At 43.9% G+C, this 26886-nt stretch overlaps 1 protein-coding gene across 1 annotated transcript in view; it reads left to right on the top strand.

The window, feature by feature from the left end:
• LOC115152432 (tetraspanin-18) overlaps positions 1-26886 on the top strand; it is a 111891-nt gene that overhangs the window by 72838 nt on the left and 12167 nt on the right. The window contains exon 3 of the mRNA XM_029697309.1: positions 14548-14643. Within this exon, the coding sequence (XP_029553169.1) occupies positions 14548-14643 (96 nt within the window). The remainder of the gene's footprint in view (positions 1-14547; positions 14644-26886) is intronic.

Here is a 26886-nt window from a genome sequence, read left to right as displayed (position 1 = left end):
TTTATTAACATAGAGATTTATAGCATTAGCATTCAAAGCACGCCTCGGCAGCAGACATGCATAGATCGAGAGGTTAAAGTGGACTTCAGACAAAGCCACAACATAGCCTGCAGACAGACATGGAAACCTTTCACCATACAGCTTTACCTTTAAAGCTAGAAAACAAGTGTGTGTGTGTGTGTGTGTGTGTGTGTGTGTGTGCGCACGCGCGCATGTGTGTGTGTGTGTGTGTGTGTGTGTGCGTGTGTGCTTGCACGTGTGTGTGTGTGTTTTTGCCTGATAACTTTTATGGATGAAATAATGTATTTCCATTTCCAGATGGTAGCCTAGAGCAATGGTTCCCAACTCTCAGGTGTGCCATAACTTTTGAACACTGACTTATAAACGTGATCTGTGGAATGCACTATGCACATGGAATTTTACTTGTTTTATTTAATAAGTGGTGTATTTAAGTGTGTAGCAGATGGCCATCTTCCTTTTTCTTTTGAGACACAAACACACGCCCACACACACTTTCTCCAGGCTTTGGTTTTGACTCCCTCAAAGGTACAACCTGTAACACAACTAGGCCCTGCTGTTGTTGTTTTTACCTTTTCTCTTTCCATGCACTCAGTCTGATCCCTCTGTATTGTATTGTCATGAATATTAATGTGTCCCTTCAAAAAAAGCTTCACGGTGAGAGGCTTAGCTAACAAACCAGCAAAGTAAACAGTAACATGTTTCAGGCATGGTTTGGCCTGTGGTTCTGGTCCTCTAACTAACATATGGCCTGGTAATAGGGAGCAGAGCCGCGTGAGTGATCACTCATTAGACAAATGGCCATCCAAGCTGTTCCTAACTCTAAAGTTCTTCCGCAGCTCTGATGTGCTGTGCTGTGCTTTGTTGGTGTAGGGTGAATTTACCCCTAGATGCTGATCTTGGGTCAGTTTAGCATTTTCCTCACTAATGGTTAAGGTTAGGATTGGGGCAAGGGAAGCTGATCCTAGATCTGTACCTAGGGGAAACTTCACCCTGGAGTTCTTTGTTTGCAGTAACAGGAACTACCCCCTGGGCACAGACGTCAATTTAACGTCTATTCCACGTTGGTTCAACATAATTTAATTAAATGGCGTGGAAACAAAGTTGATTCAAACGTGTGTGCCCAGTGGGTAGTATTAACTGGAGATGCCAAACAAAATACACTCTCTCCCCCTCCCCACAGCACACAACACCTCAGCCCATGCTCAGTCTTTTATGCAGAGCTCGTAGTCTTGGAAAGTTTTCAAAATGTTGTCGAAAATCCCAGGGGGATATTACGATTAAAAAACGGTCATAGAGTCCCATGTTACATTTTCACCCCTTTTTTATGTTCACTCTGTATTTGTTTTTTTATGGATTATAAAACAGACATAAAGGGGCAGTTTCGCAAACAGATTAAGCCTAGTCTTGGACTAAAAAGTATGCACTGTGCATCAACAACACTGTAGATTCTTACCCCTAAAAACGTGTTTACATGTTTGCCCACTCTGGGCTGACTACTCAGCCAGGAGTCTTATGCTATTTAGAACAAGATCTGTCTCAGTTCCTCTATTGCACTCTACGTATAACCCTGCCAGAAGTGTGTGTGCGTGCCTGCGTGTGTATACTAGCGTTTACTGCTCTTGGACAGAGGGGGTTGTCCGTCCCTATAAGGACCTGTTTCTGCCACTGTTTACTTCCATCTTCGTTGTTTCCACATAATTTCAACAACAAAATCTATCTGATGACGTTGAATTAACGTGGAAAAACTGATTGGATTTCCAAAAAGTTATCAACGTAAGGGAATTTAGTCTTTTTTTCACCTAACTTGTAACCTAAATCTCAACCAAATATAATTCAAAACTAGACGTTGAAATGATGTCTGTGCCCAGTGGGTTTTGTAAGGGTCGACGCTGGAGATGAGAAGCAAGTACAGGGAGTGAACATTTAATTAGCACGGACATGGAACAGGACAGGACAGCGTCTCAACTTAAACACATAACGACATTAATGCAGACACAGGGAACAACCAGGGGAGCAGGAAATTAGATTGGCCAATCAACAAAGGGAAGGAGTCCAGGTGAGTCCAACGAGCGCTGCTGCGCGTAATGATAGTGACAGGTGTGCGTGATGAAGGGCAGCCTGGCGCCCTCGAGCGCCAGAGAGGGAGAGCGGGAGCAGGCGTGACAGGTTTACTGGACTAGCTTGGTTGCTATTACAGTAGTATCTAGATTTTGGAAGTAGCAGAAGACCGTTTTGTGATAGTAGATGCTGTGGGTCATTCTGAGAAAGTTCCAATGTAATGATGTGTGTTCTTCGATTTGGACAATATTCAAAGGAGTTTGTAATGCAATGAACGATGTGTGTGCTTTGATAATCATTGATTCTATCAACACATGCCTAGGCAGACAGTCCATTCCCAGAGCATTCCGGTTCAAATGGTCTGAACCCAACAGGAATGCAGTCAGTCTAATAATATACCCCATTGTCATCAACTCATTATCATTTCACACATGATTTACATTGACTTAGAGCTCATTCTCATGGAAAGCCCCAGTGTGTGCGTGTATGTATGCATGTGTGTGTCTACAGCCCCCTTGGGAACACCCTAGTTGCGCCCTAACAGGCCTTTGTGTTGAAGTGTTTGTGATCCCTGTGGGAATTAAACCCACAACCTAGTCGTGTGTTGCTAGATACATCCTGTTACCAATTGAGCCACACAGCAGACCACAGATGTTTGTGTTCATTGTTCACCACTACTGCATACACAGAGAGAGAGAAAGAGAGAGAGAGGACTAAGGAGGAGAGGGGGTGATTCAGTGGATCAATGCCCATTGACCGTCTGCCATCCCTGGGCTATGAATCGATCCATCCTCCCTGAACATGTTACTATCTCCACTCTGTCTGATACAGGTGTTGACACTATTAAGCGAGAACTGGAGCAAAGCCTATGCATCTGCTGTATGAAGGAGAATGTGGAGGAGGAGATGGAAGAGGGTGGGATGAGGTGGAGGAGGGAAAAGACGGAGGGGGTTTGACGGAGGAGGGGAGGGAAAAGACTGAGGACTAGGAGGGGGAGGAGGGTGAGGGAGGAGTAGGAGGGAGAAGATGAAAGAGGACAAGGATCACCACCACACCGAGCATGGATATCAGCCAGGATCTTTCCCCTTACTCCTGAGGTTGTATTGAATTTAAAAATGCTAGATGGCAGAGACCTTGGCCTGCATTCTTGTTGATATGCTATCAGACCATATGCTATCAGACTCATCTCTCTCTCTCCAATTCAATTCAAGGGCTTTATTGGCATGGGAAACATATGTTAACATTGCCAAAGCAAGTGAAGTAGATAATAAAAAAAAGTGAAATAAACAATAACAATTAACAGTAAACATTACACTCACCGAAGTTCCAAAAGCTGGTTCTCTCTCTCTCTCTCGACTGGGAGGACTCTGTGTCCAGACTGGAAAGACTGTTAGTAAATCAGACTATTGTTCACAACTGTGTCAGCTGCTTGGTCAGAGGACAACCTTTATCCTTGGGCCTCAGACTTACTCATTGGGACTGTACCAGCATGAAAGGTGCTCCCTAGAGGCAATAAAGGGGATTACTGTTCACTGTACACTGGTATGCTGCAGTTTCTGAAATTGTAATACACATAATACCTTTTCCCAATAGCGGTTTTGTCTCCAAATGCCTTTACTGATTTTTTTTCTAGTCTTAACAAACATTTTTTGTACAATGAATAGAAGTGATTAATGGGTCTACTGAGCGAGGATAACTGAGACCAATCTTACCCACTTGTCTTGGTGTACAGTACAGCGCCTGCAGAGGCCATCTGTAAGATCTCATTTTACATCTATAAGAGCTATATTGTATAGCCTTCTCTGAACCAATTAAAGTACCTTGCCTGATGGCACAGGAGTAGCAGTATTGTATGTTTCCACCTGGGCTTTTAACCAGCATTTGGGCTCTGGCCAGCCAGCCACAGCCAGTTTCCCTAACAACCAGACCCAAAGGAGTTACAGTTTGACCGTGAGAACACTGTATCCTCTCTGTGAGTCCCATGCTGTGAAGCTTGAAGCTTCACACTTTCTTCATGTGAGATCTGCTTATAGAACTTCCCATTCCCTGAGTGTTCAGTCAAAGTTGTCTGTCTGTCAATCTTCCTTTGACAAAGATTTTTTTCTACAACAAGCAGGACGCACAAGACATTCTCCAAACACCCCACAGGGCCGACATCCCCGTTATTTGCAAGAGGAAGAGGCGCAGGTACAGGGGACACAGAGCCGGATGTCTCGTGAGGACCCGCAGAAGGCGAGTGGGAAAGCTGCCGTTACCGTAAATGTTACTCGCCAACGTGCAATCATAGGACAATAAATTAGACGAGGTACGATCACAAATATTCTACCAACGGGACATCAAAAACTGTAATATCCTATGTTTCACGGAATCGTGGCTGAATGATGACATGGATATTCAGCAAGCGGGATATATGCTGCACCGGTAAGATAGAACAGCACACTCCGGTAAGACGAGGGGGGGGGGGGGCGGTCTGTGCATATTTGTAAACCACAGCTGGTGCATAAAATCTAGGGAAGTCTCTAGATTTTGCTCGCCTGAAGTAGAGTATATTGTGATAAATTGCAGACCACACTACTTGCTTAGAGAGTTCAGCTATACTTTTCGTGGCTGTTTATTTACCACCACAGACAGATGCTGGCACTAAGACTGCACTCAGTCAGCAGTATAAGGAAATAAGCAAACAGGAAACCACTCACCCAGAGGCGGTGCTCCTAGTGGCCGGAGACTTTAATGCAGGGAAACTTAAATCAGTTCTACCTAATTTCTATCACCATGTTAAATGTGCAACCAGAGGGAAAAAAATCTAGATCACCTGTACTCCACACACAGAGACACGTACAAAGCTCTCCCTCGCCCTCCAGTTGGTAAATCCGACCACAACGCTATCCTCCTGATTCCTACTTACAAGCAAAAATTCAAGCAGGAAGCACCAGTGACTCGGTCTATAAAAAAGTGGTCAGATGAAGCAGATGCTAAACTACAGGACTGTTTTGCTATCACAGACTGGAACATGTTCATGGATTCTTCCGATGGCATTGAGGAGTACACCACATCAGTCACTGGCTTTATCAATAAGTGCATTGAAGACGTTGTCCCCACAGTGACTGTACGTACATACCCCAACCAGAAGCCATGGATTACAGGCAACATTCGCACTGAGCTAAAGGGTAGAGCTTCCGCCTTCAAGGTGCGGGACTCTAACCCGGAAGCTTACAAGAAATCCTGCTATGCCCTTCGACGAACCATCAACAGGCAAAGGGTCAATACAGGGCTAAGATAGAATCATACTACACCGGCTCCGACACTCGTCTTATGTGGCAGGGCTTGCAAACTATTACAGACTACAAAGGGAAGCACAGCCACGAGCTGCCAATTGACACGAGCCTACCAGACGAGCTAAATCACTTCTATGCTCGCTTCGAGGCAAGCAACACTGAGGCATGCATGAGAGCATCAGCTGTTTTTCCGGACGACTGTGTGATCACGCTCTCCATAGCCGACATGAGTAAGACCTTTAAACAGGTCAACATACACAAGGATACGGTGCCAGACGGATTACCAGAATGTGTGCTCCGGGCATGTGCTGACCAACTGGCAGGTGCCTTCACTGACATTTTCAACATGTTCCTGATTGAGTCTGTAATACCAACGTGTTTCAAGCAGACAACCATAGTCCTTATGCCCAATAACACAAAGGCAACCTGCCTAAATGACTACAGACCCGTAGCACTAACGTCCGTAGCCATGAAGTGCTTTGAAAGGCTGGTAATGGCTCACATCAACACCATTATCCCAGAAACCCTAGACCCAGTCCAATTTGCATACCGCCCAAACAGATCCACAGATGATGCAATCTCTATTGCACTCCACACTGCCCTTTCCCACCTGGACAAAAGGAACACTTATGTGAGAATGCTATTCATTGACTACAGCTCAGCATTCAACACCATAGTACCTTCAAAGCTCATCACTAAGCTAAGGATTCTGGGACTAAACACCTCCCTCTGCAACTGGATCCTGGACTTCCTGACGGGCCGCCCCCAGGTGGTGAGGGTAGGTAGCAACACATCTGCCATGCTAATCCTCAACACTGGAGACCCCAGGGGTGTGTGCTCAGTCCCCTCCTGTACTCCCTGTTCACCCACGACTGCATGGCCAGGCACGACTCCAACACCATCATTAAGTTTGCAGACGACACAACAGTGGTAGGCCTGATCACCGACAACAAAGAGACAGCCTATAGGGAGGAGGTCAGAGATCTGGCCGAGTGGTGCCAGAATAACAACCTGTCCCTCAACGTAACCAAGACAAGGAAATGATTGTGGACTACAGGAAAAGGAGGACCGAACACGCCCCCATTCTCATTGACGGGGCTGTAGTGGAGAAGGTTGAGAGCTTCAAGTTCCTTGGTGTCCACATCAGCAACAAACTAGAATGGTCAAAACACACCAAGACAGTCGTGAAGAGGGCACGACAAAGCCTATTCCCCATCAGGAAACTAAAAACATTTGGCATGGGTTCTGAGATCCTCAAAAGGTTTTTCAGCTGCAACATCGAGAGCATCCTGACTGGTCGCATCACTGACTGGTACGGCAATTGCTCGGCCTCCAACCACAAGGCACTACAGAGGGTAGTGCGTACGGCCCAGTACATCACTGGGGCTAAGCTGCCTGCCATCCAGGACCTCTACACCAGGCGGTGTCAGGCCCTAAAAATTGTCAAAGACCCCAGCCACCCCAGTCATAGACTGTTCTCTCTACTACCACATGGCAAGCGGTACCAGAATGCCAAGTCTAGGACAAAAAGGCTTCTCAACAGTTTTTACCCCAAGCCATAAGACTCCTGAACAGGTAATCAAATGGCTACCCGGACTATTTGCATTGTGTGCCCCCCCTCTTTTACGCTGTTGCTGCTCTCTGTTTATCATATATGCATAGTCACTTTATCTATACATAAATGTGCATACTACCTCAATTGACCCGACTAACCAGTGCTCCGGCACATTGACTAACCGGGCTATCTGCATTGTGTCCCGCCACCCACCAACCCCTTTTACGCTACTGCTACTCTCTGTTCATCATATATGCATAGTCACTTTAGCCATATCTACATGTACATACTACCTCAATCAGCCTGACTAACCGGTGTCTGTATGTAGCCTCGCTACTGTTATTTTTCGCTGTCTTTTGACTGTTGTTATTATTTCTTTACTTACCTATTGTTCACCTAATCCCTTTTTTTGCACTATTGGTTAGAGCCTGTAAGTAAGCATTTCACTGTAAGGTCTACACCTGTTGTATTCGGCGCACGTGAGAAATAAACCTTGATTTGATTTGATGCCCTGTATAGTAGTGTGTATAGGTTTGTGCAGTAGTTACATAGAAGGAGTGTACTATGTCTGTCAGTGAGCTGTATGCCCTCTATAGGAGTGTGTATATCAAGTAGCTAGTTAGCAGTTTAGCATGCACCACCACTTTACCACAGTTTGACAGTAGCACAGCAGCATTCTTTCTTAATTGGACAGTCATTAAGGGACATTCTGCTCTTCAAGGGAGAACTATTTATTTCAACCGCTCTCTTTCTCAGTGTCTGTTTCTATTTGTTTCTGTTTCTTTCTCTATTTTTCTCCCTCCATTTCTTTCATATGTTTGTTCTTTCTCTATCTCTTTCATTCTGGGCTGTTTACTTATTAAGACACATTTAAAGGAGTCAGTGCTAGAATATGAAAATGAGTATTTCATTGAGATGAAGGGTGATGTTACAGGTGTGTGTCTGTGTGTGTGGTCCTCCCTCTGCGTCCGTATCAGGAGGTATTAGCATTATCATCCGTGTGTGTATGTGTGAAGAGTGTGTGTGTGTGTGGTGTGTGCACCTTCTGTATCCAGACTGATGCAAACAATGTACCACACACACACACACACACACCTGCTCCCCCTGCACGGTGGAGAGGGGACAATCAGCCTGGTCCCTAGGGGTCAATTATAGGTGATCATTTAAGAAGTCAATGGCATTTTAGAGGGGTCAAGTTCCATCCTCATGATCCCAGCAGTATCTGATGGGTTAATGATGACTTGCTATGCAGCCTCATGGCTCATGGTCTAGGCTGGGGTTTGAGGAGGGAGGGAGGGTAAGGAGGGTGAGCAGCAGGGTGGGGGAAGGTGAGGGAGGGAAGGAGGGTGGGTGCGGATTTGGTATGCAGGCTCATGGTCGGGGTTGAGGGAGGGTGAAGGTGGCTGGGGGAGTTTGGCTCAGATCAGACACAGTTACCTCCCAAATGGCACCCTATTCCCTATATAGTGCACTACCTTTGACTGGGCCCTGGTCAAAAGTAGTGCACCAAATAGGGAATAGGGTGCCATTTGGCTCAGAGCAGACACAGTGTCCTTGTCCTGCTGGTACATCTGTCCTGAATGGGGGGTAGGGGAGAGATGGGTGAGATGAGGGAGGGAGGGGGAGAGACGGAGGAGATGGGGATAATAGTCACTTCATTACTGTCCTTGGTCAGGAGAGAGGGATGATGGGAGGAGAGATGGGAGGATGGGGGAGACGGTGGAGAGGAGAGATGGGGAGGGAGGGCAATAGAGTCACATCATTAGTTGAGCTGAAAGTGTCACTCTCAAGGAGAAACCACCATGTAGCCAAGTGTGTTCAGTTTTGAAAGAGAACCCAACCATTACCATTAACTCCCCCTCCCCATCTTCACCATCTCCCCCATCCTCCTTTCTTGTAACCTTTGCAGGTTATTTTCATTGAGATAAAATATATTTTGTAAGAGAGGCCAGTTTGTGTGTTAGTGTCTCTTACCTTTTTCATAAATAGGGGGAGAGGTTTGAGAGACTGTCACTGGCTTGGTCTGTGTAGTGCAGAGATTATTGCCTGTAGAGCAGATCGATCATATGGAGAATGTGGAGCAGATGGTGTGAAGCCATGTGCCGAGCCATGGCTTCCCAAATGGTACACTATTCCCTATATAGTACACTACTTTTAAACAGGGATGACATGAGAGACATCCCCAATATTACAAGGAGAAATATAATGTAAGTCATGGTATATAATGTAAGTCATGGTATGGGGCGGCAGGTAGCCTAGTGGTTAAAGCGTTGGGCTGGTAACCGAAAGGTTGCTAGATCAAATCCCTGAGCTGACAAGGTAAAAATCTGTCGTTCTGACCCTGAACAAGGCAGTTAACCCACTGTCTTATTTGTTCTTAACTGACTTACCTAGTTAAATAAAGGTTATAAAAAATTGAATGGCACTACAATGGATAGCTTCTGTTTTACAGGCTCCTCACCAATTCTGCTAGGTTGTGTTTTTTTGTGCTGATCATAACTTTTTTTGTACATAATGTTACTGCCATCATTTCCTATGACAGAAAAAGAGCTTCTGGACATCAGAACAGCTACACTATATATACAAAAGTATGTAGACACCTCTTCATATCAGTGGATTCGGCTATTTCAGCCAAACCTGTTGCTGACAAGTGTATACAATCGAGCACACAGCCATGCAATCTCCATAAACAAACATTTGCAGTAGAAATGGCCTTACTGAAGAGCTCAGTGACTTTCAACGTGGCACCATCATAGGATGTCACCTTTCCAACAAGTCAGTTTGTCAAATTTCTGCGCTGCTAGAGCTTAGCTCAACTGTAAGTGCTGTTATTGTGAAGTGGAAACGTCTAGAAGCAGCATCGGCTCAGCCACAAAGTGGTAAGGACGAATATGGGTTTGGCGGATGCCAGGAGAATGCTACCTGCCCGAATGCATAGTGCCAACTGTAAAGTTTGGTGGAGGAGGAATAATGGTCTGGGGCTGTGAAGGGAAATCGCTACAGCATACAATGACATTCTAGACGATTCTGTGCGTCCAACTTTGTGGCAACAGTTTGGGAAAGGCCCTTTCCTGTTTCAGCATGAAAATGCCACTGTGCACAAAGCGAGGTCCATACAGAAATGGTTTGTCGAGATTGCAGAAATATTCCAACATTTAGTGGAAAGCGTTCCAAGAAGAGTGGAGACTGTTATAGCAGCAAAGGGGGGACCAACTCCATATTAATGCCCATAATTTTAGAATGAGATGTTCGACGAGCAGGTGTCCACATACTTTTGGTCATGTAGTGTATGTTGACTTTGATGTTAGCTAATAATGGTGATAACGATGTAGGTTGTGTGTAGTGGTTAGCAATTATAATATGAAGGTTTGGTGATGTGTTGTGTTGTGCACTGAAGTCCACAAGCAAAGGGAAAATGTGAGAGGAGGAGAGCGCGTAGATGCGAGAAGGAATTATAGCTACAACGATCAAAGTGATCATGCTGTTTATATGTGGCTGCTTTGTAAGTGAACTGTGTTTGCTTGTGATCAGGGGTGTATTCTTTCAGCCGATTTTGCTTTCTTAAATGGAAGCAAACGGAACGAAACGGGGATGAACATACCTGAGTTTGTCCAATAGAAACTCTCTTTTGCAACCGTTGGACTAATGATTATACCCTAGATAAGCTAGATGCAGGCAAGAGTGTGCAAGGTGTTATTGAATGTGTCACTGTCTGTCACCTTGATTATACAAATTTCTCTCGACCTGTGCACCTACGTTGTATATTTTCATTCATAGGTTAGGTTGTAGTAACCTCATGATAGGTATAGGGAACATTTTGGTTTCATGTAGTAGCCTAAACCTATTGATGTTACATTAAGCTGGGTGAATGGAATCTGAATGACAGTCATCCAATATGCTGTAATAGAAATAAGGCCATGCTCAAGCAAAACATTATCATCCTCCCTCATCTTAAATGGTACCAATCGCCACTGGTGTCAGAGGTAAAACCAACAAAAACAAAAGATTTTCCCCGACATGCCCGTATTTATTTCACATATAAGCGACGGTACTTAACTCTTCCGAGACAGCTAGAAGTAAATCTACCTTTAGGGAGTGTAGGAGTTATGAATAGACCTGGTTTGGGCAACCAGACAACTCCTCACAGACACTGCCAATCTGTTAAAAAAAGTTGAAATGGCTTCCATTTTCCCTGTCTTCCTTTCTAGCTTCAGACTCCTAATCTTCTAGCTGCCTTTTCCTCTAGCCTTATTTGCTGTGAAAACTCCTCTAGGCTATCTCCATTTCTCTCAGGAACTCTGAGTCAGTGGTTAAAACCAGGGCAATATCTACCAATCCAGGGCTTGATGGTTTTAAGCTATCAGGGGAAAAGCTTGAAGCCTCAACTGTGTTTGGGCCTGAATGTCTGATCCCCACTTCTGTGACGTTCAAAGTCTATGTACAAACAGTAAATTATTTTTGAATCAAATCAAGTTTTATTGGTCGCGTACACATATTTTGCAGATATCGCAGGTGCAGCAAAATGCTTGTTTGTAGCTCCAAAAGTGCAGTATACCTAACAATACAAAATAATACACACAAATCCCCAAAATAAAAAAATAAATATCAGAACGAGCAATGTCTGAATATTTCAGTGTAAACTTAAACGACTAAAAACAGATAAAGTATGTAGAAAAAATAATGGACCTATATATGATTAAATAAGAGCATCTTTGAGAACTAACAATCACCAAAATAAAAGCTAGACAGTCAGGGAGAATCTTACATTAAAAAAATTATGCATTCAGGAGTATTTTGTTCATGGCTTATGTTTGTAGCTCCAACAGTGCAATTGATTTTGTCATAATGTTTAGAGTCACTCCGATAGCATGAGCCATGGCAGGATATGTAGATTTACAGGAAATTAGCTTTAAAACAGCTCCATTTTGTCACTGCGGCCAACAGGAAGTCCTATAATTCCCCTGCCACGCTCATTACCTAAGCCCCATTTTGTTTCAGAAAATACCCTGGGAGGGGCCGATACTAGCAAAGTTAAACACTAACATACGTTGTCAGTCACAATTTGGGGGCCCACCGAGTTGTGTGCCATGTCAGGTTGTGTGGTTCTAACACTGCGACACTATGTTGTCCCAACCTATACTGTAAGTTTCTGGTTTCTGGGATAGTTCAGAAAGTGTTGCTGGTGCAGAATGATTTTGGTGTTTTTCTGTTGCGATTAGCGATAAATAGCGATAAAATTAATCACTTACCTTTGATGATCTTCATATGGTTGCACTCACAAGACTCCCAGTTACCCAATAAATGTTTGTTTTGTTCGATAAAGTCCCTCTTTATTTCCAAAAACCTCCGTTTTGTTAGCGTGTTTTGTTCAGTAATCCACTGTCTCAAACAACATCCGGTGAAATTGCAGAGCGTGAAACTCAACAAAACAGAAATTGTCATAATAAACATACATAAAAGATACAAGTGTTATACATCAGCTGAAAGATAAACTTCTTGTTAACCAACCGCTGTGTCAGATTTCAAAAAGGCTTTACGGCGAAAGCAAACCATGCGATTATCTCTGAACAGCGCCCAGCAGACAAATCATTACAAACAGTAACTAACCAAGTTGAGGAGTAACAAAAGTCAGAAATAGCGATAAAATGTATCACTTACCTTTGATGATTTTCATATGGTTGCACTCCCAAGACTCCATGTTACACAATAAATGTTTGTTGTGTTCGATAAAGTCCCTCTTTATGTCCAAAAACCACCGTTTTGTTTGTGCGTTTTGTTCAGTAATCCATTTGAACAAAGCGTGGTCACAGCAGGCAGACGAAAAATCTAAAAAGTACCATAAAAGTTCGTAGAAACATGTCAAACGATGTTTATAATCAATCCTCAGGTTGTTTTTGTCATAAATAATAAATCATATTTCAACCGGACAATAGCGTTGTCATTAGAAAAGGAAAAACAAGAAAGGCACGCTCCCGGTCACGTGCAGGACTCATTTCTGGAAATGTCCACTGTCCTCTCATTGAAAGTGATGTTTCTCCCTCATTTTTCAGAGTAAAAGCCTGAAACAATGCCTAAAGACTGGCCACATGTAGTGGAAGCCAAAGGGATCGTGAACTGGGTCATAAATCTTTGTATGGTGGATAGGCTTACAATGGAATAACAGCCATTTCAAAATAATAGCATTTCCTGGATGGATTCTCCTCAAGTTTTTGCCTGCCATATCAGTTCTGTTATACTCACAGACATTATTTTAACAGTTTTGGAAACCTTAGACTGTTTTCTATCCAAATCTACCAATTATATGTATATTCTCGCTTCTGGGGCTGAGTAGCAGGCAGTTTACTTTGGGCACGCTTTTCATCCAAAATTCCGAATGCTCCCCCCATCCCAAAAATTAAGACATGAAGGTCAGTCAATACGGAAAATTTCAAGAACTTTGAAAGTTTCTTCAAGTGCAATCGCAAAAACCTTAAAGCGCAATGATGAATCTGTCTCTCATGAGGACAGACACAGGAAAGGAAGACCCAGAGTTACCTCTGCTGCAGAGGATAAATTCATTAGAGTTACCAGCCTCAGAAATTGCAACCCAAGTAAATGCTTCACAGAGATCAAGTAAGACACATCTCAACATCAACTGTTCAGAGGAGACTGTGTGAATCAGGCCTTCATGGTCTAATTGCTGCAAAGAAACCACTACTAAAGGACACCAATAAGAAGAGGAGACTTGCTTGGGCCAAGAAACACGAGCAGTGGATATCAGACCGGTGGAGATCTGTCCTTTGGTCTGATGAGTACAAATTTGAGATCTTTGGTTCCAAACGCTGTGTCTTTGTGAGACACAGAGTAGGTGAATGGATGATCTCTGCATGTGTGGTTCCCACCGTGAAGCGTGGAGGAGGAGGTGTTATGGTGTGGGGGTGCTTTGCTGGTGACACTGTCAGTGATTTGTTTAGAATTCACGGCGCACTTAATCAGCATGGCTACCACAGCATTCTGCAGTGATACGCCATCCCATCTGGTTTGTGCTTAGTGGGACTATCATTTATTTATTTTTCAAAAGGACAATGATCCAACACAACTCCAGGTTGTGTAAGGGCTATTTGACCAAGAAGGAGAGTGATGGAGTGCTGCATCAGATGACCTAGCCTCCACAATCATCCGACCTCAACCCAATTGAGATGGTTGGTGATGAATTGGACCGCAGAGTGAAGGAAAAGCAGCCAACAAGTGCACAGCATATGTGGGAACTCCTTCAAGACTGTTGGAAAAGCATTTAATGTGCTGGTTGAGAAAATGTGAAGAGTGTGCAAAGATGTCAATGCAACAGGTGGCTACTTTGAAGAATCTCAAATAAAATATATACTTTGATTTGTTTAACACTTTTTTGGTTACTACATAATTCCATATGTGTTATTTCATAGTTTTGATGTCTTCACTATTATTCTACAATGTAGAAAATGGTACAAATAAAGAAAAACCCTTAAATTAGTAGGTGTGTCCAAACTTTTGACTGGTACTGTATATTAGATGGGCTGAACTCATGAAAAAGTGAGTGCTGGGTTTTGTGTTGTGTGTATTCTTTCAGAACAAAATCAGTTTAAATGACTGCTCTGTCTCTGTGTGTTCTCTCTCTCTCAGGGGCTGGGAGAGGCTTCAGCGAGAGGGACAGCCATGGACAGAGACTGTCTCAGCTGCATCAAATACCTAATGTTTGTCTTCAACTTTCTCATCTTCGTAAGTAGTCTCTTACGCCCTATATTATAAGCTGTCCTCCTATATACAGTACACTGTATATATACTGTATATCCTATATATCCTCCTATGGTATCTAACAGTACTCTTTCCATCTCTCTATCGTGGTCTCACATGTATTTAATAAGACACAGGGAGGCATTTTTTATTCTATTAAAATCGTTGAATTGATTTTGGTGATGACACATATTTACAGTTCCACTGGGTATGCAGCTTGCAATTTACGTTTTGCTTGTTCAGTTTTGATCAGACAATCAAAGGTAACTCCAGAGAGAGCCAATAACTGGGGGTATGGGGGTAGTGGTGAGGAGGGTCATATAATTAAATTTAGTGGGGAGGGTTGAATAACTTCTCAGTAGCAACCAGTGACTGTTACCATGTCCAATCCTTTGTTTATACTCTCAGACAATTCTACCCTCCCACCATCCCATGAGACAATGGTTGCCTCTATAGCTCTAAGATCTGCCTTTGACAGAACGTTTTCTTGGACATTTATTGAAAGACAGGTTCTTTCCCAGGAGGAAGGGAATGGTGTGAGGATGAGTGTGTGATGCTCATATCTCTACCCCCTCTTCTCCTTTCCTTCCTATCCCCCTTCTCCTAATCACTAAAGAGTCACCCACTGGTGCTGCAGATAGGGTTTAGTGAAAGCGGGAGGATGGAGATAAGAGAATGTTCCGGAGGGAGGAATGGAGGGAAGGGTGGATTCACTTTGAGAGGTAGAGGAAAGGGGGCAAAGGCAGTTAGCTGAAGCCCCCCACTGACCTACCTTACAGTGCCTTGAAAAAGTATTCATACCCCTGGACTTATTCCACATTTTGTTGTGTGTAGTTGTGCAAGAAACAAATATATGTAAACCATTTTAAATTCAGGTTGTAACACAATACCCCATAATGACAAAGGGAAAACATGTTTAGACATTTTTGCAAATGTATAAAAAATGTATTGAAAATAAAATATCTAATTCAATTATAAGTATTCACACCTCTGAGTTAATAGGTCTTAGAATCAACTTTGGCAGCAATTACAGTTATGAGTCTGGGTAAGTCCTTAAGTTCTTTGCACACTTGCTGTCATATACTTCTTCGTCTGAGGAGGAGAAATCATCGGACCAATATGCAGCGGTTAAGGTGCTCATCTTCTTTTTATTTAGAAGGGAAAAGAATACTCATACAAAAACAAACAACGAAAAAAACAGTCCTATAAGGTGCTCAGACTATACGAGGAAACAACCACCCACCAACACAAGTGAAAACAAACACACTTAAATATGGCCTCCAATCAGAGAAAACAACAAACAGCTGCCTCTGAATGGAGGTCATTGACAAAACTAACATAGACATAGAAAAACTAGAAAACCCACATAGAAATAGAAAACATCAACCAAAAACCCCGAAACACACTAAACAAACACCCCCTGCCATGCCCTGACCAAACTACAATAACAAACAACACATTTTACTGGTCAGGACGTGACACTTGCATTGTATAATATTTGCCCATTATTCTTTTCAAAATTCTTCAAGCTCTGTCAAATTGATTGTTGATCATTGCTAGACAACTATTTTCAAGTCTCAGATTTAAGTCAAAACTGTAACTCAGCCACTCAAACATTCACTGTCGTCTTGGTAAGCAACTCCAGTGTAGATTTGGCCTTGTGTTTTAGGTTATTGACCTGCTGAAAGGTGAATTCATCTTTCAGTTTCTGGTAGAAAGCAGACTGAACCTGGTTTTGCTCTAGGATTTTTTCTGTGCTTAGCTCCGTTCTGTTTCTTTATCTTGAAAAACTCCCCAGTCCTTAACGATTACACACATACCCATACATGATGCAGCCACCACCATCGCTGAACATATGGAGAATGGTACTTAGTAATGTGTTATGTTTGGGGCAAATCCAATACAACACGTTTTATTCAGGACAAAAAGTGAATTGCTTTGCTGTATTACTTTAGTGACTTGTTGCAAACAGGAGGCATGTTTTAGAATATTTTTATTCTGTACAGGCTTCCTTCTTTTCACTCTGTCATTTAGGTTAGTATTGTGGAGTAACTACAATGTTGTTGATCCATCCTCAGTTTTCTCCTATCACAGCCATTATACTCTGGAACAGTTTTAAAGTTACCATTGGCCTCATGATGAAATCCCTGAGTGGTTTCCTTCCTCTCTGGCAACTTAGTTTGGAAGGACACCTGTATATTTGTAGTGACTGGGTTTATTGATACACCATGACAATTATTGAACACGGAGTGAGTCCATGCAACTTATAATGGGAATTGTTAAGCACATTTTTACTCCTGAACTTATTTAGGCTTGCCATAACAAAGGGATTGAATTGACTCAAGGCGTGAGCTTTTCATTTTTAAATCATTTGTAAAATAAAAAATAAAAAACACAATTCCACTTTGACATTATGGGATGTTGTGTCACGAAAAGTCTCAATTTAAACAATTTTAAACTTAGGCTGTAACACAACAAAATGTGGAAAAAGTCAAGGGGTGTGAATACTTTCTGAAGGCACTGTATATGCCTTAACCCACCCCCTGCTCTGGCATAAAGACTACAGATAGACTTATTCACACTGAATGGAGTTATTGGGATGAAATGTATATTTACATAATATGCACATACACTTTTCAATTCACATTAGCTACGGGAATGTCAAGAGCCTAGAGAGGGTTCGGTTGGTGTTCTTGCTTCGCAGCTCAAAAGTACCGTAAATGTCACAGTAGCCACTAGCCAGGAGGCTAAGTATTACAAACTATTCAACTATTAAACTAGCTAGCTACTAGCTAACATTAAGCAAGCAATTCTTCATGCATCTACCATATTACACTCTTAACGCAACAATTCACAAACATATGCAGACAATTAAAGTGTTTTCTTGTCTTTACATTCATTACATTATAGCTTCAAGACAAAAGCAGAGTTACTGCTAGCTAAAGCTTCATCAAGTAATGTTAGCCTATAAAAAAATGAATGATTACCCTTATAATACAAATATAAAAGTACAGTAGGCCTACCTTACAACAAACCATGCTTCATTTTAATCAATATCATGCAAATCATTGGGCTATGTGGTAAATGCAAATTACGACTGAAAATGGGGGTATAATAGGGTGACCATATTTTAGTTTTCAAAAAAGAGGACATGTCCGGGAAAAAGAGGACGTATGGTCACCCTAGTATCAGCTGTCTCATTTGGAGTGTTTTTAACTTCGACTAATTTACTTTGCATGCCACAATTCTTCCAATCAAAATACTGAATAAGCAGAGGGAATATTTTCACAGCACCGTGATTGCTCCCATCAGTTGAAACACCACAGTAAGGTATGTCTTCTAGTGCTTTCTGAACTATGTCGACAGAATGTGGTGCTATCACAGCGTTAACAATTGCTTCGGTCTTAGTACGAGCGCTTGAAAGTTTTCGCGCAGTCTCGGAATCAGGGAAAGCCTTTTTTAACAAGGCAGACGTGCAGTCCATTGATCTGTAGCTATTGTGATGCTTCGTGTTGTGGAATGCAAAAACTCCCTCCGCAGCAGTAACAGCATCTTCTGTTTTACCTGCTCTCACAAAATAGTCAGTTCATTTACCTGACGAACTCTCTCCTTTAGCTGCAATTTTGTGTTTTGCGGAGCTTATCTGGGCTTCTAGGTCGCTAGCACCTTTATTTGACACTGACACGTACATGCCAGCTTTGCAGGTCATGCATTCTGCTTCACACGGATCCCGACCAAGACGAAAACACGGGAATTTTCTCTGTAAATCGTCTGTGAATTTACATTTGCGTTTGGGCATTTTTACGCTGTTCTGGAGCCATGTGCCACTGTTGACAAGCATGCTGCTGCTCTGTCTCTTGGCTGTTGCCATGGTGAGGGTAATGATTGAGATGCAGTTTGAACAATGTTTGCGTAGGCCTACATGACCCACCAATGGTGGCGTGTGAGAAGGCGGGACTTAAAGAGAAAGGTCAAAGCAATGCAAAACCCCAAAAACGCACACAATGAATGGCGACTGTAGAAAGCAAAAGCCGAATGCCGGACATTTTGGGCGATTTAGAAATCCCGGCCGGACGCATTTTTTTAGGTCCAAAAAGAGAACATGTCCGGGAAAAAGAGGACATATGGTCGCCCTAGGTATAATTCACTGGGTAGTTGACATGAGGTGTTTGTATCGATGCTCATTCCAGCAACCCAAAAATAAGATACATATAAATCATACATGTAGGTTGTTTCTTAATTTGTTGCAGAGATCAGCACAGCAGTACGTGTGGCAAGCTGGCATTTGCCCCAGCACTTTTGATTCGGTTGAATAAAAAAATAGACAAAAAGCGTTGAAAAGAGGGACAAAGTACTGTTTAGACTGATTTGCCTCACGACTTGTTTGACAGGATTTTCATGTTTTAATCCTCCCTAGGGCCAGGAGTTTTAACAGGAGTAAAAAAAAGCATATGACCTGATTAGAAGAAATCTGGTCCCATCTGTCCCTCTCCTTGTTCGGGCGGTGTTCTGCGGTCGACGTCACTGGTCTTCTAGCCATCGCCGATCCACCTTTCATTTTCCATTTGTTTTGTCTTGTTTTTCGGCAAACCTGGTTTGCATTCCCTCATTACTCGTCTTGCATATAACCCTCTGTTTCCCCCCATGTCTGTGTGTGGAATTGTTATGTGTAAATGTACGTGTACTCCAGGATGTGCCGTGTTTTGTTCGCCTCAATAAAGATCTGCGTTTGCTACGCATTTCTGCTCTCCTGTGCCTGACTTCCCTGCAGCCAGTTACGCACTCCATTACAGAATTCCACACACGAATTATGGAGTCAGCAGGAGCAGGTACCCCTGGTAGCGGAGTCGAGGTGCGCGTCCAGGAGTATGGAGCGATGCTTCACCATCTCGGTGCCGCCATGGACCGCGTTGTCCAGACGATGGACCGCTGGGAGAGACAGAGAGTCCCTCCAGCGCCCCCACCAGCACAACAGGGGTCTCCACTACTCACCCCCTCCGCACCTGGTTCCAGTGGGATTCGTCTCGCACTTCCCAGGGAGTACGATGGGACGGCCGCACGCTGCCAGGGTTTCCTGCTGCAGCTGGATTTATACCTGGCGACCGTTCACCCGGCTCCCTCGGGCCGTGAGAGGGTGTTCGCCCTCGTCTCGTGCCTCTCGGGGAAAGCTCTGGAGTGGGCCAACGTTGTGTGGGGAGAAGGAGATGCGGCGCTGGACCACTTTGAGGATTTCACCCGAGGGTAGAGTGGCGGGTGAACGTCTCTTACACCTGAGGCAGGGGACGAGGAGCGCCCAGGAGTTTGCGATGGGCTTACGGACCCTGGACGCCGGCGCGGGATGGAACAACAGGGCCCTGATCGACAACTATCACTGCAGTTTGACCAGCTGGTGGAAGTGTCCATTCGGCTGGATAACCTGCTGGCTACCCGCGGACTTCAAGATCGGGATCTGTCGGTTCCATCCCCCAGCACCACCGCTCCGATACCCATGGAGCTGGGAGGTTCTGCGCTCAGGGAGACCGGAGGAGGTTCCTTCACGTGTACCATCTGTGGACGCAGAGATCCGCCGTGGTCGGTCCCTCGTTCTGGCGGTGTTGGGCGGTCGACATCACCGGTCTTCTAGACATCGCCGATCCGCCTTTCATTTTCCATTTGTTTTGTCTTGTTTTGTCTTGTTTTCTTTTGAAAAATGTTTTTCAAAAGATTTCAAAGAAAAGGAAAGTAGACAATGTTCCAGCAAGAGTGGACATCGAAATATGTCTTTATTGAAGTATCAAATCAGTTTATTTGTCACGTGCGCCGAATACAACAGGTGTAGACCTTACAGTGAAATGCTTACTTACAGGCTCTAAACAATAGTGCAAAAAAAGGTGTTAGGTAAGTAAAGAAATAAAACAGGAAAAAAACAGGCTATATACAGTAGCGAGGCTATAAAAGTAGCGAGGCTACATACAGACACCGGTTAGTCAGGCTGATTGAGGTAGTATGTACATGTAGATATGGTTAAAGTTACTATGCATATATGATGAACAGAGAGTAGCAGTAGCGTAAAAGAGGGATTGGCAGGTGGTGGGTGGCGGGACACAATGCAGATAGCCCGGTTAGCCAATGTGTGGGAGCACTGATTGGTCAGCCCAATTGAGGTAGTATGTACATGAATGTAGAGTTAAAGTGACTATGCATATATGATAAACAGAGAGTAGCAGCAGCGTAAAAGAGGGGTTGGCAAAATAGTCCGGGTAGCCATTTGATTACCTGTTCAGGAGTCTTATGGCTTGGGGGTAAAAACTGTTGAGAAGACTTTTTGTCCTAGACTTGGCACTCCGGTACCGCTGCCATGCGGTAGTAGAGAGAACAGTCTGTGGCTGGGGTCTTTGACAATTTTTAGGGCCTTACTCTGAAACCGCCTGTTATAGAGGTCCTGGATGGCAGGCGGCTTAGCCCCAGTGAGGTACTGGGCTGTACGCATTACCCTCGTAGTGCCTTGCGGTCAGAGGCCGAGCAATTGCCATACCAGGCAGTGATGCAACCAATCAAGATGCTCTTGATGTTGCAGCTGTAGAACCTTTTGAGGATCTTAGGACCCATGCCAAATCTTTTTAGTTTCCTGATGGGGAATAGGCTTTGTCGTGCCCTCTTCACGACTGTCTTGGTGTGTTTGGACCATTCTAGTTTGTTGTTGATGTGGACACCAAGGAACTTGAAGCTATCAACCTGCTCCACTACAGCCTCGATGAGAATGGGGGTGTGCTCGGTCCTCCTTTTCCTTTAGTCCACAATCATCTCCTTAGTCTTGGTTACGTTGAGGGATAGGTTGTTATTCTGGCACCACCCGGCCAGGTCTCTGACCTATACCACTGTTGTGTCATCTGCAAACTTAATGATAGTGTTGGAGTCGAGCCTGGCCATGCAGTCATGGGTGAACAGGGAGTACAGGAGGGGACTGAGCACGCACCCCCGAGGGGCCCCAGTGTTGAGGATCAGCGTGGCAGATGTGTTGCTACCTACCGTCACCACCTGGGGCGGCCCGTCAGGAAGTCCAGGATCCAGTTGCAGAGGGAGGTGTTTAGTCCCAGGATTGTTAGCTTAGTGATGAGCTTTAAGGGTACTATGGTGTTGAATGCTGAGCTGTAGTCAATGAATAGCATTCTCACATAAGTGTTCCTTTTGTCCAGGTGGGAAAGGGCAGTGTGGAGTGCAATAGAGATTGCATCATCTGTGGATCTGTTTGGGCGGTATGCAAATTGGAGTGGGTCTAGGGTTTCTGGAGTAATGGTGTTGATGTGAGCCATTACCAACTTTTCAAAGCACTTCATGGCTACGGACGTGAGTGCTACGGGTCTGTAGTCCTTTAGGCAGGTTGTCTTTGTGTTCTTGGGCACAGGGACTAGGGTGGTCTGCTTGAAACATGTTGGTGTTACAGACTCAATCAGGGACATGTTGAAAATGTCAGTGAAGACACCTGCCAGTTGGTCAGCACATGCCCGAAGCACACGTCCTGGTTATCCGTCTGGCCCCGCTTGCCTCGAAACGATCATAGAAGTGATTTAGCTCGTCTGGTAGAGTCGTGTCACTGGGCAGCTCGTGGCTGTGCTTCCCTTTGTAGTCTGTAATAGTTTGCAAGCCCTGCCACATAAGACGAGCGTCGGAGCCGGTGTAGTATGATTCAATCTTAGCCCTGTGTTGACGCTTTGCCTGTTGATGGTTTGTCGCAGGGCATTGCAGGATTTCTTGTAAGCTTCCGGGTTAGAGTCCCGCACCTTGAAAATGGCAGCTCTACCCTTTAGCTCAGTGCAAATGTTGCCTGTAATCCATGGCTTCTTGTTGGGGGTATGCACGTACAGTCACTGTGGGGACGACGTCCTCGATGCACTTATTGATAAAGCAAGTGACTGATGTGGTGTACTCCTCAATGCCATCGGAAGAATCCCAGAACATGGTCCAGTCTGTGATAGCAAAACAGTCCTGTAGTTTAGCATCTGCTTCATTTGACCACTTTTTTTTATAGACCGAGTCACTGGTGCTTCCTGCTTTAATTTTTGCTTGTAAGCAGGAATCAGGAGGATAGAGTTGTGGTCGGATTTACCAACTGGAGGGCAAGGGAGAGCTTTGTACACGTCTGTGTGTGGAGTACTGGTGATCTAGAATTTTTTTCCCTCTGGTTGCACATTTAACATGGTGATAGAAATTAGGTAGAACTGATTTAAGTTTCCCTGCATTAAAGTCTCCGGCCACTAGGAGCACCGCCTCTTGGTGAGTGGTTTCCTGTTTGCTTATTTCCTTATACAGCTGACTGAGTGCGGTCTTCGTGCCAGCATCTGTCTGTGGTGGTAAATAAACTGCCATGAAAAGTTTAGCTGAAAAGTCTCTGGGCAAGAAGTGTGGCCTGCAATTTATCACTACTATACCCGGTGCGGCGTGTATCCCGCTAGCTGAATATCCATGTCGTCATTCAGCCACAATTTCCTGAAACATAGGATATTACAGTTTTTGATGTCCTGTTTATAGGATATTCTTGATCGTACCTCGTCTAATTTATTGTCCAATGATTGCACGTTGGCGAGTAGTATTGACGGTAAATGCAGCTTTCCCAGTCGCCTTCTCCGGGTCCTGACCAGGCATCTTGCCCTTTGTCCTCTGTACCTGTGTCGCTTCCTCTTGCAAATAACGGGGATGTCGGCCCTGTGGGGTGTTTGGAGAATATCTTGTGTGTCGTCCTTGTTGTAGAAAAAATCTTTGTCTAATCCGAGGTGAGTGATCGCTGTCCTTGATATCCAGAAGCTCTTTTTTGCCGTAAGATGCGGTTGCAGAAACATTATGTACAAAATAAGTTACAAATAACGCCAAAAAACCCACATAATAGCACAATTGGTTGGGCGCCTGTAAAACTGCTGCCATTTCTTCCGGCGCCATTTTTTCAGGGCTTGCCTTCCCCGTGCACATCATGGCCCTCATGAATGAACTGAATTCCAAACTACAAGGGAAGGGCCTTTTTGCACATCAGATGTACAGCCTTGTCAAAGCTTTCAAAGGAAAATTACTCCTCCTGACCCGCCAAGTTTAGGCCAACAATCTCACCCACCCTCCAACACTACTAGTCTGTTCCCGATCAGATGATCAGCGGGAGAAGTAAACTACGCCTCTAAGTGCTTTGAATGGTGAGTTTTCTTGTCGTTTTGAGGATTTCAAAGTGTTGGAAAATGACATGCTGTTGGTTTCCTCTCCTTTCACCTTCAATGTGGATAATGCTCCCACTAACCTGCAATTTGAGTTGAACGATCTTCAGTCTGATGCAGTGATTGTAGAACTATTCAAAACAATGTCCCTGTCGAGGTTCTATGCATCTCCGATGAACAAAACTTTCCAAAGATTAGGATTCATGTTCAGAAGATGTTTGTACTGTTTGGGTCAACCTATGTATGTGAACAGACATTTTCAGTGATGAAATATAACAAGTCAAGGCACAGATAATCTCTTACTGACTCCCACCTCTTAGCAATCCTGCGCATAGCAACGTCAGAAACTATACCTGACTTCACTGCTTTAGTCAATGCCCATCAGACTTCACTCCTCACACTGGTTTAGTCGTTTAAATGTAATGTTGAGCTCTCTCTCCTTGTGTTTTTGTGCATACCCGTTAACAAGAGTTCTGTCCGTGGTGCTGAATGCGCAGTGTAATTTTCTCTCCGCGCAGTTCATTGCATGTTTAATAATGAAAATACCTACTAAAAAGAAAACATGTAAATAAAAAAAAGTTTGTTTATTTCTGTGCATGTTAAAAACGTTAAGTAGCACATCTGGATGTGATTTACAGTAGATATAGCTGTCAACAGTCATGCACATTATGTATAATCCTGTAATATGATTCTGGCCCGCGAGTGCAAAAATATTATAATGTGGCCATCCATGGAAAAGAAATGCCCAGGCCTGATCTACTATCTAAAATGTTTTACTTATGTAGTTTGACAAACTTATCACAAAACGTAAATAAAAATGATAGTGGTGGGAATGGGATTCAATAGTTTTACGTGGCCCAGTGCAGCCGAGAAGTGGCAGCTACCGCGATAGGCAGTTACTCCAATTTCAGTTAAAACAAGTCTCAAATATAAGGAAAATGTCTGTACAGCTCTTTCAAAACATTGCTCTGCTATTACCATTTATACTGTAGAAGTGTTGAGCTCAACGAGAAAGTTCTGTTTACACTGCACTGCTTGGAGGGGGGTGAGTGTCGTGAGGTAGCGTTCGAGAATTTCGCAAGTTTACACAACAGTATTGTTTCTCGAGAACCGCTCGAAAATGTCCCTTTGCGTTATAACAGTGTCAAAACAGTCATAGGAGATATAACCAGTCTTTTGCCTCTCCTTCACCCCACCTTTCCTTATGTCCTCAGATCTCTACTCCCTTTCATCCTCACGAGTTATCTACACTGAACAAAAATATAAATGCAACATGCAACAATTTCAAAGATTTTACTGAGTTACAGTTCATATAAGGAAATCAAAATTGGAATTGAAATCAATTAATTAGGATCTAATCCATGGATGTCACATGACTGGGAATAGAGATATGCATCTGTTGGTCACAGATACCTTAAAAAAAAAAGGTAGGGGCCGTGGATCAGAAAACCAGTCAGTATCTGGTGTGACCACCATTTGCCTCATGCAGGGCGACACATCTCCTTTGCATAGAGTTGATCAGGATGTTGATTGTGGTCTGTGGAATGTTGTCCCACTCCTCTGGATATTGGTGGGAACTGGAACACGTTGTCATACACATCGATTCAGAGCATCCCAAACACGCTCAATGGTTGACATGTCTGGTGAGTATGCAGGCCATGGAAGAACTGGGACATTCAGCTTCCAGAAATTGTGTACAGATCCTTGCGTCATGGATCTGGCCGTGCATTATCATGCCGAAACATGAGGTGATTGGGCTGATGAATGGCATGACAATGGGCCTCAGGATCTCATCACAGTATCTCTGTGCATTCAAATTGCCATAGATAAAATGCAATTGTGTTCGTTCTCCATAGTTTATACCTGGCCATACCATAATCCCACCGCCACTCGCCCACACATCTGCCACGTGAAGTTGAAACCGGGATTTATCCTTGAAGAACCCACTTCTTCAGCATGCCAGTGGCCATCGAAGTAGAGCATTTGCCCACTTAAGTTGGTTATGACGCAGAACTGCAGTCAGGTCATGTCCACCTAGTCATCCCCAGTGTCCAATTGGCCAATTTATTCACCAGGTTGTTGCTGTGAATGAGAATGTGTAATAGAAATAAACATTTCACTGCACCTATTCGGTGTATGTGACTATATATAAACTGTATATTTGTTTTATCACCCCTTTCTTTATCGCTACTCTTCCCTATCTCTCCCCCTCACCCCATCCCTCTCCCCACCCCCTACAGTTTATGAAACAATAAATGAAAGAGCAGAATCCTAAGTGTTGATTTAACCCCTTACCTCAGTAGTTATACCCCACCCTGGTCACCTCTTTTACCCTTCCTTGGCTTCCCCAAACCCACTTCCATGTGTCGGTAGTACTACTTTAAATGCATTCCCCCACTCTCTGTTTGTGTTAGCAAGTCAGAAAGCCAACAGAAATTATTACCACACGGCAATAAACTGGTTTTCTCGTGGAAGTGGGTGAACGATGCTAGGAGTTGCCGTCTCCGTAGTTACAGACGACAGAGATCCCTGTTTGTCAGGTAGCTGGCAAAGAAAGTGGAGAGGTTTCTATGGCAGAGAGGTGGGCAGGGCACTCAGGGCTGATGGAAAGCTGGAAGATTGGCTGGAGGAAGCAGCCGGCTCTACACCAGCGACTTCTCTCAGAGGTGGGAATATCTCCCAGAGACTGCTCTTGGCTTGCTATGACTTTTCATTGAAGCCTTCAACATTCAGTTACTTTGCCATACTACCACATAAGGAAACTGTCACGCCCTGACCTTAGAGAGCTGTGTTTCTTCTCTATTTGGTTAGGTCAGGGTGTGGGGTGGGCATTCTATTTCTTTGTTTTCGCCGAGTATGGTTTCCAATCAGAGGCAGCTGTCTATCGTTGTCTCTGATTGGGAATCATACTTAGGCAGACTTTTTCCCACCTGTGTTTGTGGGTTGTTGTTTTCTGTTTTGTATAGAGTACCTGACGGAACTGTTGGCTTTTCGTTTTGTTATTTTTGTTTGAGTGTTTTGATAATAAAAATCATGAACACGTACCACGCTG

The sequence above is a fragment of the Salmo trutta genome, chromosome 17 (genome assembly GCF_901001165.1).
Source record: "Salmo trutta chromosome 17, fSalTru1.1, whole genome shotgun sequence".
Classification (NCBI taxonomy): domain Eukaryota; kingdom Metazoa; phylum Chordata; class Actinopteri; order Salmoniformes; family Salmonidae; genus Salmo; species Salmo trutta.
This window is presented reverse-complemented; position numbering and strand designations above follow the sequence as displayed.